Source organism: Ictidomys tridecemlineatus, chromosome 2 (genome assembly GCF_052094955.1).
Source record: "Ictidomys tridecemlineatus isolate mIctTri1 chromosome 2, mIctTri1.hap1, whole genome shotgun sequence".
Lineage (NCBI taxonomy): Eukaryota > Metazoa > Chordata > Mammalia > Rodentia > Sciuridae > Ictidomys > Ictidomys tridecemlineatus.
In genome coordinates, this window is record NC_135478.1 from 15,621,352 (window position 1) to 15,637,595 (window position 16,244).

The window sequence follows — 16,244 nt, forward strand, 5'->3', positions numbered from 1 at the left end:
TCATTAGTATTTTGTTAAGGATTTATGCATCAGTATTGTAAAGGAAAATTGTGGCTTCTTTTCTTTGTAGTACCATTGTTTGACTTTGGATTCAGGATGCACTTGGTCTCACAGAATGAATTGGAAAGCATTCTCTCTTCTTCAGTTGTTCAGAAGGGTTTGAGAAGCATTGTTGCTAACTTTTCTTTAAGTATATGGCAAATTTTACCAGTGAAGTCATCTTGTCCTGGCCTTTCATCACTGGAGGCTTTTGATTACAGATTCAATCTCCTCACAAGTTACAGTTCTAATCAGATTTTGTATTTCTTCATGATTCAGTGTTAGTAGATTATGCATTTCTAGAAATTTGTTCACCTCTTCTGGGTTATCTAACTTTTTCTGGTGTAGTATTTTCTTGGAATCCATTCTCTTTCTGCTAAGTTCGTAGTAATGAGACAGGAAGCACCAAAGGGAAGAGTGCAAATGCAGTTCTGGGCCTTGGTGTATGGCCTGACAGCAGACCTCAGGAAGCTTGTGCCACCCTCAACCAGTGTCAGCTTTGTATCATTGAGGTCAGGGTGCTACATATGTGTTCTCTTTAACATTTACAGTAACATCTCTAGCACAGGATAAAATGCTTGAGTTGAGTATACCCAAAGTCAATTGACATGATCACCCCTCAAAGTAAACAATAAAAGGAGCTCCTTAGACCTTAAAAGGACAACTTGGGCCGGGTGCTGTGGCACACACCTGTAATCACAGAGGCTTAGGAGGCTGAGGCAGGAAGCTCTTGGGTTCAAAGCCAGCAACTTAGCAAGGCCCTAAGCAACTCCGTGAGACTCTATCTCTAAATAAAATACAAAAAGGGCTGGGGATATGGCTCAGTTGTTAAGTGCCCCTGGGCTGAATCTGATGTCTTCTTGTCAGAGCACTCTCTTTCTAAATGAAATCTCCAGTAAAATCTATGTCTGTATATTTGCTCACCTGACTTGATTTGTGTCTATCTTCATCTATTTAAAATGTGACAGGGCACAAATTCTACTGTGAAATTGAAATAGCGCAAAGGCCTTCTTTCACCAGAGTTCTTGCAATCATGCCAGAAAGATTTAAGACATGTGGCTCAGAGTAACAGCATGAGTTTATTAGAAGTGATAGGAAAAGGGTACACTCTCAAGGGAGAGAGTGGGTCCTCTAAGAGAGGAGAGGATACTGCGCCCCTTCTGCTTCCAGTTTTACTGGGAGTCCCAGGGAGGTTTCCAAAGTCCCACCCAAGTCCACCTCTGACTTATTTATTTATTTTTATGTGATGCTGAGGATCAAACCCAGTGCCTCACACATGCTGGCAAGCACTGAGCTACAACCCCAGCCCCCATCACAGCATAAGAGCTGCTTTAACTGCCTCAAAGTAATGGTGTGGCATTCACAGAGGAAATTGAGTCCCTCTGTTTTTAACCTCAATTTCCTGCCCCCTTAATCAATTTTCTACCCTTTGAATCAGTTTTCTACCTTCAGCAAGCTTTCTTTGTGAGGGTCTTAATGCTTTACTTGCCAGAATGATTGGGGGTTGTAATAGTTTTGGTGATAAGGGAGGGTCCAGGCTACCTGGTGGGGTGTAACATGATCTTGAACCAATATTTTTTCTTAAGGGGATGTTATTATGGTTGGGGAAAGTTTTGACACACCAGACCCCCATCTTCCGGGTGCTTTTCTGTCAGATAAGTGTCCCTGTGGTTTTCAGTGGCTCTTCAATATTTTTTCTCTGCTTATCCATTCATGACTAATAAAAAAATCCCAGTGTCCTCTGGTGTCAGTAATATCTCTGCTTTCATTTCTAAATTTAGCAATTTGCTCTGTGTTTTTAAGTCAATATAGCTAAAGGTTTATCAATTATGTTTATATTTTCAGAATTGACTTTTTAATTTATATATATATATATATATATATATACATACCAGAGTTATATGGTAGAAAAAAAATCAGAGGCACAATTAATGAAATAGGAAATATATATATATATAATATTATATATATATATATATATATTATCCATGCATTTAATAATTTTATTCCCCTTTTGTTTCATTTTTTGGCGATTTATTTATTTATTTATTTATTTGAGAGAGAGAGAGAGAATATTTTAATATTTATCTTTTAGTTTTCGGCGGACACAACATTTTTGTTTGTATGTGGTGCTGAGGATCGAACCCGGGCCACAAGCATGCCAGGCAAGCGCGCCACAACCCCAGCCCGTTTCTTTTTTTTTTTTTTTAACTGAAAATGTTTACCGACAGATAAGTTGTAAAGGATTCTTGGCATACTTCATCCCAAATTTCTGATCCCTGGAGGACATCCAATCATCCTTCCTGTCCTAGTCTGGTCCATTGTGGTCTGGTAAACGTATTGCTCCATTGGATGATGAGCCTGTGACTCGGTGTCCAGGAGGAACAACAAGAAGTACAAGATGATAACCGTGCATGGTCTGGAAAGCTGCGAACAAGTTCTGCTCAAATGCAATTATGACCCAGGTTGGGCCAGGACCGTCCCTGGGGAGGCAGCCGGGAATTGGCAAGGGCTGTGATGTCCTGATCCTGTCAATTCCACTCAACCGCAAGATCGCTTCTCCTGTCACTCAGTGGGGAGGGCCCTGGGTCACTAGCCAATCAGGCTCTCAGGGGCGGGGCCAGCTTGCTCTCTGAACCGTGAGGTTGTGGTTTCTGCCGCCGCTAGGCTCAGAACCCGGCCTCAGCTTTTGTTGGCGGTGACACCTCCGCTGACCGCAGGAGCCGTAGGGAGGACATTAGGGACCCCAGAAGCTGGGAAATGGTGAGTGGGAATCCGGTGTTCTGAGACCAGGGAAGACAGGCTGGTTGGAACCGGCGGAAACCGCTTGTGGCAGGGCCGGCCTCCCCCCCTCAGCTCCGGAGTCTGCGGCCGTGGCCGGCGCCGCTTGGCCCTCGGTGCCCCCTGGCCCGGGGTGGCTGGAGGACCCCCGCGCCCTCTCCGGTCCCACCGCGGCCGCTTGGGCCTGCCCGGGGTCCCGGAGCCCCGGAGCGCAGTCGGGCAGCACTGTGCCCGCAGCCCGCGTCTCCCCGGACTGTGCGGTGGGGACCGGGGAGGCTCTGTCTTTTGAAAAACCGAAATTCAGGTGAAGTCCAGGTTAACAGTTTCTCCTCCACAGATCCTGCTTTTAGATCCTGAAAATTGCTTGCCAAACTCAAGGTCGTTTTGCTTCTGGATGTTATCTCCTAGAAGTTCTAAACTTTGCATTTTACATTTAGATTTACGATCCACTTTGCGTTTAAGTGTGGGTCTCCTGTATTTCTTTGCATATGGATGTCCGGGTGGTCCAGTATCGTTTGTTGAAAGGACCATATTCTCATCATTGAATTTCCTTTCCTCTTTTGTCAAAGATCAATTGACCAATTTTTGTGGGTTAATTTCTGGGTTTTCTGTTTGGTCAAACTATGTTTATTCTTTCCTCTTGATTATTGTAGTTTTATATTAAGTTTTAAAGTTAGGCCAATCCTGTCAATCCTGTGTACTTTTTATTCTTCAATATTGTTTTGACCATTCTGTTTTTTCTTTTGTTTTGTTTGCCTTTCCATCCAACCTTTAGGTTTTTTAGTTATTGATAACCTAACTTGTCAATGTTTTTATTGGGATTGTGTTGAATTCATAGTTAAAATGGAGAACTGACATTTTAATAATATTGAGGTGTCCTATCTATGATCATGGAATATCTCTCCATTTATTTGGTTCTTCCATATTTGTACTAGAAATTTGTAGTTTTTGTTATATAGGTCTTTGTTAGACTTATATAAAAATATTTCTCTTTTTATTGTTGGTGCTATGAAAGGGGTGCTGTGTAAGTGGTGCTGTATTTTTAATTTCAAATTCAGTTATTCATTGCTGTTATGCAGGAAAATGATAGCCTTTTGTATATTAATCTCATATTCTATAACTTTGCTATATCATCTTATTAGGTCCTTGAGTTTTTTATTGATTTTGGAATTTTCTACATAGACAGTTGTGTCATCTATGGACAGTTTTTTTCCTTCTCAATTTTAATGGTTCACCTTCCCTCTCTTTTCTTGCTGTGTGATTCTTTGCAATTACTGGTATGACCATATGAATTTTGTTATTTAGTTTGTTGATGTGATGGGTCATTAATTGATTTTTTAATTTTTACTTTTTGAATGGTGGGAATTGAACCTAGGGCCTTCCACCACTGAGTTATGTTCCCAACCCATTTTATTATTATTGTTTTTGAAGATAGGGTCTAAGTTTTGGAGGCTGGCTTTGAAATTGTGATCCTCCTGCTTCAGCCTGGGAGTCCCTGAGATTACATTTTAAGATTCAATCTATTAACATTTGTTGAGGATTTTTACATCTATCTTCTGTAGTTTTCCTTTTTTGTAATGTCTCTGTCTTGGGTTGTTGTAGGGTAATGTTAGCCTTATTGCATTAATTAGAAAGTGTTTACTCTGCTTTTATTTTGTGGAAGGAATTCTAGAGAACAGGTGTCAATTCTTCCCTAAATGTTTGGAAGAATTTAACAGTGAGATCATCTGGGCCTAGTTCTTCCTTTTTTGGAGTATTACTAGTCACTGATTCAATTTATTAATACAGATTCATATTGTTATTTCTCCTCATGTGCCTTTTGATAGGTTGTTCCTTTCAAAGAATTTGCCCCTTTTATCTGAGTTACCAAATTTGTGGTCATGAAATTTCATAATATTCCTTTATGATCTTCTTTAATATCCATGGAATCAGTAGTGATGTTTCCTCTTTCATTTTTTTGCCTTTTTTTTTGGCTTGGCTGTATGTTTAATGATTTTATTAATATTTTTGAAGAACCAACTTTTGGTATTTTTGCTGAGGCTGGCCTCAAACTTGCAATCTTCCTGCCTCAGCCTTCTAAATTGCTGGAATTACAGGTGTGTGCTACCAGTCCCAGCTGAACAATACACTTTTGAACAATGAATGGATCACACCAAGAAATAGAAGAGATTTCTACTTTGAAATTGACCTAATCTAGTGGATTAAATGGATCGAAATGCATCCCAGTGGATTGAAATGGATCCAGTCTAGTGGAGAGACTTTTTATTCTTTCATTTTCAATATTTCTGTTTGATTCTTCTTCAGAATTTCTCTCTTTATTGAAATACTCTTTCATATTCCATATTTTCCTACCTTTATTCATTCTTTGAGCTTCTTTTAATTCATTGATTATTTTAACTATTAAGTTTTTTAATTCTTTGGATTTTATCCACTTGGACATCTATAGGGAGTTATATGCCTTTGGAGGCATCTTATTTCTTGGTTTTCTCATGTTTCTTGTATTTCTGTATTGATGTATTGAAATTTATATCCAATTGGAACCCCATAAAATCCAGACCAAAGAAAGAATTTTAAAGGCTATAAGAGAGACACACCAGTTCACAATTATAGGAAAATGAATGAGGATAACATCAGATTTCTCAACAGAAACACAGAAGTCCAGGAGGGCTTGAAACAATGTATTCATGCCCTGACAAAACAATGGTCGAGTATTCCATTCAATCTGCTTGAACCAATGTCTCCCCTACTGTTTTATGGAAGTCTCTTTAGTAAACTGCTTTCTCTTTACTATATGTCTGGAGCCAGGGATCTATTTCTGTCAAAGGACCCGCTGAACATGTTCACTGTCCTTTGATCAATTTCTGGCCCCACACTGCAACTGTCATTACTTGAAAGCTAAGTGTATACTAATATACCATAAATACTTATTAAGAACATTTTCTATAACTCCATAGTCCATAACTAGAAACTGGAGTAATAACCTGTAATAGGCTAAAAAAATTTAAAAATTAAAATTTTGAAAACAAAAGAGAAAGAAGAAGAGATATAAAAGGGAAAAGTAAAGGAAAAAGTTGGGGAAGAAAAAGAGACAGAAGAAGAAAAAGCAAGTAGCAGAAAATGATAGAGTGAGAGGATAGAAGAAAAAGAAGAGAAAGATGAAATTAATAAACCCAGTGAACACATTACTTCAAAGAAAAAAGAAAGAACATATAAGCCAAAGAAACAGTAAACCCAAAAACGAAAACAAACCCAAACAAAATTAATAGGAAAAATGAGAGGGAAGTAAGAGAGACAGAAGGAAAAGTGATGAGAGAGAAAAGAAAGGGGGGGAAATAAGAGTAATATAGTATAGAAAGAAGGAAGAAGAACCTGTGTGATGAGTACCCAGCAGCTGAAAGTCCATGTGATGAATACCCAGCAGCTTTGGCAAGTGTGTATGCACACTTAAATCTCTGGGACTCACAACACACTTTGCTTTGTCCTTCTCCAGGGATGTTAGGGTGACTCTGAAAGTTTCACATGATGAATCCCAGTGACTGCAACAGGTGTGGACACCTGTACCCCTGTGAATATCCTACTATTCTTGCCCTGTGCAACCCAGGTGGCTCTGAAAGTCCCATGACAAATTCCACTGCTTGAGATCTGGACAGACTTAAATTGTCTCAACGTGCAACTGGTGTGTATAGTCCTGTGTAAACCCAAACTGCCAGTTTCAGATGTCCCATCATCAACCTTTCACAGGTTAGGGCTCCCAGTGGGTTCATGCCATAGTCCCACTCCTGATCCTCAGATGATTTTTGGATTGGGCACACATTAACCAAACTGGGGGGAGGGAGAAATTAGCATGAGGTTGTTGGGTCTTGGGGATTCAAAAAATAAGAGAAAAAAGAGAGAGGACAAAAACAAAAACCAACCAACCAACCAAACAAAACCATGCAGGGATTTCTCATCTCTCATGCAACCTAGACAGTGATGTCCCTTTTAAGAGTATCCTCTTCTCAGCTCTCAATGAGTCCAGAAGAAAGTACCTGGAAGAGCAACTATGAACAGAGCAGGGAGGAAGAGCAGGAAGAAAAGATTAACATTAAACAGAGACATGAGATGGGAGGGAAAGGGAGAGAAAAGGGAAATTGCATGGAAATGAAGGGAGACCCTCATTGCTATACAAAATTACATATAAGAGGTTGTGAGGGGAATGGGAAAATAAACAAGGAGAGAAATGAATTACAGTAGATGGGGTAGAGAGAGAAGATATGAGGGAAGGGGAGGGGGGATAGTAGGGGATGGGAAAGGTAGCAGAATACAACAGTTACCAATATGGCATTATGTAAAATTGTGGATGTGTAACTGACATGATTCTGCAATATGCATTTGGGGTAAAAATTGGGAGTTGATAACCCACTTCAATCTAATGTATGAAATATGATATGTCAAGAGCTTTGTAATGTTGTGAACAACCAAAAAAAAAAAAGAGTTAAAGTAAAAAAAAAAAAAAAAAAACCAAATTTCCCATAATATGAAAGAAAAAAGATATTTGGAAGTCAGATGATATTCTAAACTTTGTACTCTTATACATAACAATTTCCATTTTGTGGCAATATCCTTCTTATTATATAAACAGAAATGGTATGAAAAAAAGAAAGTACCTGGGAATGCAGGTATGCTATTCAGCCTCATCATTATTGTTAGGCAGTATTTAAATCTTTGTTCTGCTCAAACCGAATACATGCCTGATAGTAGAGTTGGCCTTTTCTTGTTTTAAAAACATTTTTAGTTGTAGATGGACACAATACTTTTATTTTGCTTATTTATTTTTTTGTGGTGCTGAGGATTGAACCTGGTGCCTCATATATGTGAGCTACAACTCCAGACCTAGAGGTGGCCTTTCCTGAAATCTTTAAGATTCTTCTCTTTTCCAGCTCTCTGGAGAGGAGTTTCCCTTCCCTCATGGAGCAGCCATGTGCTCAGCACTGATGGAAGTCTATTTCTCTTTCTTCTTTTTTAAACTCTTTCATAATTCTAAACAACCAGTGATCCTGTTCCTCAACCGCTCACTGACTCTTGAGTTGGAATTCAGAACTTGCTCTCTGTTCCCCTTTCTCATTGTGCAGCTGCACAATTGTTGATTCAGTTCATTGTAGGGAGTAGCCAGTATGTGCTAACTACAAAACTTCCCATTCTTCAAAACATAAATATATAAATATGCATGGAAAATCTCCCACTCTTCACTCTATATAAATATGTATGAAATATCCTATCTATTCCACTCAAGAAATATTTGTCTTTGATTTATGCATGTGTTCTAGTCTGATCACATTGTCCATGGAATAACTGGAAATGCAATGCATTTTTTTTTCAACTAGAGACCAGTTTACCTTACCCCATGTTTTAAAATGGTTGTGATTTCTCACTCTGCTCTAAAGTGCCACTCTATGCCAGCTTATGGAAAACTCCTTTCCTTTTGGCTATTTGTTTTCTACTAATACTAGACTGCTTTGAATATTAGGTTTGAAAGTCCTTAATGTATGTGAGGCAAGCCATCACCCTCTTTTCAGAAGACTTTGGTCATTATTAGGCATTTGTTATTCCTTTTAGGTTATTAAAAGCAGTTTTTGTTGATTACTGAAGAGTATGTTTTAAAGATTTATGTTTTATGAGGTATGATTTGGAAGAGGTGATATCAAATTGGTTATATTGAGTTTTTTCTAAGAACATGTGTCATCTAAACACTGATATAATTCTGGTGACAATGCTAATATAAATTTAAAAATTGTTCTGTTAGGATCGTTACATAATGATAATTTTTCATAGTACTTTATTAAATTTAGCTGATGTTAAGTGCTTGCAAGTTCCCAAATGATCTCTTTTGGTGTAAATACATAGGAAGAGTTCAATTTCCCAATGGACAAGTTGTTAAAACATGCATGAAATAGTGTCTACCAGGTAATAAGCTCGAAAGACTCAGTGCACAGTGGGGTCTAATCCTCTAGGTACCACAGTGAGCATGGAACAAATAGACATTCAGAAGGAAAACAGGAGTTCAGAAAGGACTATAGTATTTACATAAATCATGTAGGCACAGTGAAGCACTTTTATAATTTATGTTGGTGAACTACTTCAAGTTCCAAGTTCCCTGATACTAGCAAAATTTGAACTATGTGAGCAGACTTAGGACTGCTAATGTTAACTTTTTGTTATGACAGAAACCAGTTCTACAAAGACAAGTTAGGGTGATCTAGCAGCACTTCTTACTCCCTGAGCCCACTAATGAGAGGATGTTCCAACTGTGCTGTTCTCTCTCTGAATAGCTCAATTCTAGAATTAGAACTTCTATGTGGAAGGGAGTATCATCTATGGACAAGAATTCTCATGACCAAGACATGGAGTATATGTTTGGAAACCATAGAATCATGTGAACCTTTTATGAATTGAGTGTAGATCCTGTGTTGTCAGTTGGACTCATTCTCTTGTACATGTATGTGGAATATTTTAGGATTCAGTGGCTTTTCAGGATGTAGCTGTGGACTTTACCCAAGAGGAATGGGCTTTGCTAGATCCTTCCCAGAAGAATCTCTACAGGGATGTAATGCTGGAAACTTTCAGGAACCTGGCTTCTGTGGGTAAGAATGACATCATCCCTTTACTTAGTCAATTAGAGGACAAGTGTTTCTTGGTCATGCATGCTGCTCTGTGATTTGGAATGTGAAAAGGGAAAAATTTGGTGAGTTGATCATAGGCAATAGGCATAGGAATCATTATAGTGTACACTCAACCAAGAAAGTAATAATAATTTTCATATAATTTTTTTGTTGGTACTTGGGATTGAACCCAGGGAGGACACTCTACTTACCATTGAGCTACTCTCCCACCACCCAGCATTTTTTTTTTTTTTTTTGGACAGTGTCTCACTGTTGCCCAGGCCAGCCTTGAACTTGCGATCCTCCTCCTTTAGCCTTTCTACTGGTTGGGACTATGGGTGTGTAGCACATTCCTGAACAATTTTTAAATAATTTCTAATGAGTCATAATTCTTGTATCCCCATTTTAGGAAACAAATGGAAAGATCAGAACATTGAAGATCAGTACAAAAATTATGGGAGAAATTTGAGGTAATTTGCATGCACAAGAGAAATCAAAGTCCCTTGAGAGAATCATAGTATGTCAGGGAATTTTAAGAACAAACAAACTAAATAGATAAGTACAACTTTAAATTTATTTATCATTAGAAAATTTTCACCAGAAATATTTACTTAAATATAACAAATATGTTCACAAAACAGTTCACTTGTAAACAATACTAAGCACCTGCAGGCATGAATGTCACTGTTTTGAAAATAGCTAAGTGGGATTCATGTTTCAGTGTAATTGATTTACTTTTAAGTCATTCAGCCATGGAAAAACTCCTACACTTTCCCTGATTTGGGGAGTCATGGAACTCCAGCACTTACTAATTAAATAGATAGGTAATAATAGTTAAACCCTTGCTAATGCATTTGTCATTTTTTATAGAAGTTATGTGGTAGAGAGACTCTGTGAAAATGAAGAAGGTGGTCAGTGTGGAGAAACCTTCACCCAGGCTTTAAATCTTAATCAGAGCAAGAAAATTCCTGCTGGAGTAAAACCATGTAAATGCAGTGTGTGTGGAAAAGTTTTCCTGTGTCATTCATCCCTTAAGGGACACCTGAAATCTCACTCCAGATACAAGGCACTTGAGTGTGAGGAATATGGAGAGAAGCCACATAAATGTGAACAGTGTGGGAAAACCTTCATTTCTCTCAGAAGTGTTGGAAGACATATGGTGATCCACAGGATAAAAGGCTCTTATACTTGTGAGTTGTGTTTGAAAGTCTTTGATTCCCCCAGTTCATTTCAAATACATCAACAAACTCACACTGGAGCCAAACCCTCTGATGACAATCGGTGTGGGAAGACCTTTCTTTGTTCTAATTCATTTCAAATACCTGGCAGAATTCACAGTATAGAAAAATCTTACGAATGCAAACAATGTGATAAAACTCTGAGTTGTTCCCGTTCCCTTCATAGACATGGAAGATCTCATAATGAAGAAAATCCCTATAAATGTAAACAATGTAGTAAAGTTCTTAGTTCTTTCAATTCTCTTGCAATACATGAAAGAACTCACACTGAAGCAAAAACCTACAATTGTAAACAATGTGGTAAAGTACTCAGTTCTTCCAGTTCTCTTAGAGTACATGAAAGAACTCATGCTGAAGACAAGTCCTTTGAGCGTAAACAATGTGATAAAGCTCTCAGAAGTCACAGTTACCTTCAAGAACATGAAAGAACTCACATTGAAGGAAAACTCAATGAACATGAACAGTGTGGTAAAGAACTGAGTTGTCCCAGTTCCCTTCAACTTCATGAAAGTGTTCATAGTGTAGAAAAACCCTGTGTATGTAAACAATGTGGTAAAGCCTTCCGATATCAAAGTTCCCTTCTACGGCATGAAAGAGCTCACACTGGAGAGAAACCCTATGAATGTAAACAGTGTGGTAAGGCCTTCACTCGCAACAGTAACCTTCGAGAACATGAAAGAACTCACAAGGAATCAAAACCATACCAATGTAAGCATTGTGGTAAAGCTCTCAGTTCCTCCACCTCCCTTCGATCTCATGCAAGAACTCATAACAGAGAACAGTCCTATCAGTGTAAACAATGTGGTAAAGCGTTCAGGTTTCCCAGTTCCCTTAAAGTGCATGAAAGAATTCATAGTGGATACAAACCCTATGAATGCAAACAATGTGGTAAAGCCTTCAGACATCATAGCTACCTTCAAGAACATGAAAGAATTCATACTGAAGAAAAACCCTATGAGTGTAAACAGTGTGGTAAAGTGCTCAGTTGTTCTAGTTCCCTTCAATATCATGAAAGAACTCACACTGGAGAAAAACCCTATGAATGTAAGCACTGTGGTAAAACTCTTCGTTGTTCTAGTGCTCTTCGATATCACGAAAGAATACATACTGGAGAAAACCCCTATGAATGTAAACAATGTGGTAAAGCTTTCACTATTTCCAATTCCCTTCGATATCATGAAAGAATTCATACTGGAGAAAACCCCTATGAATGCAAACAGTGTGGTAAAGCATTCAGATTTCCCAGTTCCCTTAAAATGCATGAAAGAACTCATACTGTATGTAAACCCTATAAATGTAAACAATGTGGTAAAGCCTTCAGATGTCACAACTACCTTCAAGAACATGAAAGAATTCATACTGAAGGAAAACCCTATGAATGTAAACAGTGTGGTAAAGTGCTCAGTTGTTCTAGTTCCCTTCAATATCATGAAAGAGCTCATACTGGAGAAAAATCCTATGAATGTAAACAATGTGGGAAAGCTTTCAGTAGTTCCAGTTCCCTTCGATATCATGAAAGAAATCACCCTGGAGAAAGACGCTATGAATGTAAACAATGTGGTAAAGCTCTCAGTAGTTCCAATTCCCTTCGTTGCCATGAAAGAATTCATACTGGAGAAACACCCTGTGAATGTAAACTGTGTGGCAAAGCCTTCAGATTTCACAGTTCCCTTCAAAGTCATGCAAAAACCCATACTCGAGAAAAAATGTAAATGTGGTTAAAGCTGTCAGACTTTAATTCCCTTCAAATGCATGAACAACTCAATGGAGGAAAATACCATAACTATTAAAAACTGGTGAAGACTTCAGTTTTTCCAGTTCTCTTTGAAAACTGGAGGAAAGCCCTATGAATGTAAGAAATGTGTTAAGTAGTCATTTGTTTCAGGTCCATTTGAAGACATGAAAAAACTTGTTTTGGAGAAAATTCCTATAAATGTGTGGAATGTAAGAATATCCTCATTTCTCTGACATCCATTCAAGGACACATTATAATGCATGCTGGAAATAGACCTTATACATATAAGCATGCATTTTGTATTGAAACCCCAGTAGTTGGCACATAAACTTTTTTTGGTTTTGTTGGGTACTGAGGATTAAACCCATGGGTGCTTAACTACTGAGCAACATCCCTAGTCCTAGTCTCACTAAGTTGCTTAGGGTCTTGCTTAGATGCTAATGCTGGCTTTGAACTTGCTATCCTCCTGCCTCAGCCTCTCAAGTCACTGGGATTATAGACATGCATCACTGGGATTATAGACATGCACCACTGTGCCCAGTGGCAAATAAAATTTTAATATTTATTTTCAATGTCATGAAAAGAAAGAAATCCTATCAATTGAAAAGAAATCCTATAAGTGCAAGTAATATTGAAATTTTGGTGCAAATTATTATGTAATATTCCAAATTTCACAATATGAATGAAATGTCACAGAAGTTATGATTATATTATGTTTATTAGTGGTTCATACTGAGAGAGGGTCTCTGGACTCTTGAGTTTCCATTTCTTTTCTTTTTAATATTTATTTTTTAGTTGTAGTCAAATTTTTTCATAAATATGTAATGCGGGTTTGCTTCTTTTCATTATAGAATTGCTTATGAGCAGGTAATATACCTTGAACATTCTTCTCTATTAATGAAAATATTTGGTTATTGGGGTCCATGTTTTATTTTATTTATTTGTCTTTATGTGGTGATGAGGATTGAACCCAGGGCCTCGTACGTGCCAGGCGAGTACTCTACCGCTGAGCCACAATCCCAGCCCTTGAGTGTCCATTTCTTTAGCCCAGAAACATTGAGGTGAATATTCTTGATATACTAGTGTCAACTAACAATGGGAGGGCTGGGGATGTGGCTCAAGTGGTAGCGCGCTTGCCTGGCATGCGTGCGGCCCGGGTTCGATCCTCAGCACCACATACCAACAAAGATGTTGTGTCCGCTGAGAACTAAAAAATAAATATTAAAAATTCTCTCTCTCTCTCTCTCTCTCTCTCTCTCTCTCTCTCTCTCTCTTTCTCTCTCTCTCTCCCCTCTCTCACTCTCTCTTTAAAAAAAAAAAAAACCAAAAAAACAATGGGATACATTCTGAGAAATGCCTTGTCAGGCAATTTCATCATTATGTAAAGAACCTTACATGTACATTCTACTACACACTTAGGCTGGGTGGTATAGCCTATTTACTTCTAGGATTTAAACCTATATAGTATGTTATACTGAATACCATAGACAATGTTTAACATGATAGTAAGGGTATAAATACCCATACACAGAAATGATACAGTAGGAACATTATATATAAAATTTAAAAATATCAAGGTGCTGTGGTGTGTGCCTGTAATTCCAGTGGCTCGGGAAGCTTAGGCAGGAGGATCACGAGTTCAAAGCCAGTCTCAGCAAAAAACAAGATGCTAAGCAACTCAATGAAACTCTGTTTCTAAATAAAATACAAAAAATAGGGATGGGGATGTGGCTCAGTGGCTGAGTGCCCCTGGGTTCAATACCCGGTACCCAAAATAAATAAAATAAATGGTACATCTGTGAAGGGCACTTACCACAGATACAACTTTCAGGACTTGATGTTGCTATTGGTGAATCAGTGAGAGATCTGTGATTGAATGTGAAGTTCTAGGACATAATTGGGCACTACTATAGACTTTATAAACTCTAGAAACTTAGATTATACTAAATTCATAAAAATATTTTCTTTCCACAAGGATAACCTAAGGTTGCTGTAACTTTTACTTTATAAACTTTGATTTTTAAAAAATATTTTAAAATCTTGTGATAACACATATCTTGGCACTTTGTACAGCTGTGTAAAAATATTTTCTTTACATATTCTATAAACTTCTATATTACTATTTTATTTATTTATTTATTAGTTTTTAAACTTTGTTAAAAGCTAAGGTACAAACATACACATCACCCTAGGCCTACACAGGGTCAGGATCACCAATGTCACTCTCTTCCATTTCAACATCTGTCCCAGTGGAAATTCCCTAGGGGCAATAACACAGAGTTTTCCTTTTCTATGATGATGCTTTTTTCCTGGAATCCCTCCTGAAGGACCTGACTGAGACTATTCTTCAGGAGGTGTCAAGATTTTTCATAAATATGTAATGGATATTTGCTTCTTTTCTTTTCATTATAGAATTGCTTGTGAGCAGGTAATATACCTTGAACATTGTTCTCTATTAATGAAAACATTTGGTTATTGGGGTCCATGTTTTCAAACTTTTAAAGAAAAGTTTATCGAGGACTGCAGCTCTCTTCTAAACCCTTCACTGATTTTTTTTCCTCCTTCTGAGTTTTTTTCCGCCCTCTTGCCCCTTTGTTAGGTATGCATTTACTATGTGATAGGCATTTTTAAGCTCTGTTATGTTGGTATGAAATCAACATAGGATATGTGACCCATTGTTAACTGACATGTTAGGCAGTGCATGACTGTACTTGTTAAGCAGTATTATCTAAGTTCAATAGTTATTGGTTTTTTTTTTAAAGTTTGTTAATAAAATTTTTTTCTATCATTTTTTGTGTTGAGTCTGAAGGTGAGTTGTAATGTACTTCTAATAAGGTATGTTTAATTTTTATATAAATGTATGATTTTTCTGTGATAGACCATTGAAAAATGAGTCTTAGCAAATTGTTGGGATTTTCTTACTGTTCTTAATGTGGTAAGTTTTGGATCATCTTCATGCATTACATATCTCTACCTTTTTTTATGGTAAAAGCTACTTCTTTTGGGTGCTCATAAAGTCTATTCCATTTTCTTTGCTAATAAAGAGTTGGTATCAAGTATGTAAAGTTTGTCATAGAGTCTCTTCATGTGAATTATTTTCTTGTTTCCCCCCCCCCTTTTTTTTTTGGTAATGGAGATTGAACTAGGAACACTCAACCACTGAGCCACATCCCCAGCCCTATTTTGTACTTAGAGAGGGGGTCTCACTGAGTTGCTTAACACCTTGCTTTTGCTGAGGCTGGCTTTTAATTCGTGATCCTCCTGTCTCTGCCTCCTGAATCACTGGGATTACAGGCGTGTACCACCACACCCGGCTACATGTGGACTCTTACCTCAACAATATTGAGTGGCACTCTCTGAAGCTGAGTTGCTGTTCTCCAGTATACGTTTCTGGTTTCCTGGATGTAACCTCTTATCAATACAGATGATCTACACTACTGGTGATTAGATGGTGACAATACCTGTGAAACCCACAACTTTACATGAGTAGAAATGGAAAGTATATCTTCTGTAGTGTGTGTGTGTGCGTGCGTGCGTGTGCTCCTCAGCACCATAGAAAGGTGTGTGTGTGTGTGTGTGTGTGTGTGTGGTGGGGTTGCATGTAAGGGAAGTTCTCTACCACTGAGATATTCCCAGCCTGTAATCAGGAAATAGAAAAGCAGTCATGTGGCATGCTCAGGTCCAGAAACCTATTAGTAGATGGGTCACCAGAACCCTTCATACCTCCACTGCCACTGTTGTTAGTGCCTTTGCCTCTGTATGAACAAATATTCTGATCTTCCAAAGTTGAGGTATGGGACCACATTCCTTTTG

General features: G+C 38.0%; 1 protein-coding gene across 1 annotated transcript; it reads left to right on the forward strand.

Annotated features, from left to right (window-relative positions):
* The first annotated feature begins 2,259 nt into the window (after nucleotides 1-2,259).
* On the forward strand, nucleotides 2,260-15,490 carry LOC101964411 (uncharacterized). Its single transcript, XM_078037927.1, has 4 exons — nucleotides 2,260-2,802; nucleotides 9,314-9,440; nucleotides 9,868-9,928; nucleotides 10,329-15,490. Exons 1-4 carry the CDS (start codon nucleotides 2,800-2,802, stop codon nucleotides 12,406-12,408), a joined length of 2,271 nt encoding a protein of 756 aa, XP_077894053.1. The 5' UTR covers nucleotides 2,260-2,799; the 3' UTR covers nucleotides 12,409-15,490.
* Nucleotides 15,491-16,244: the final 754 nt, after the last annotated feature.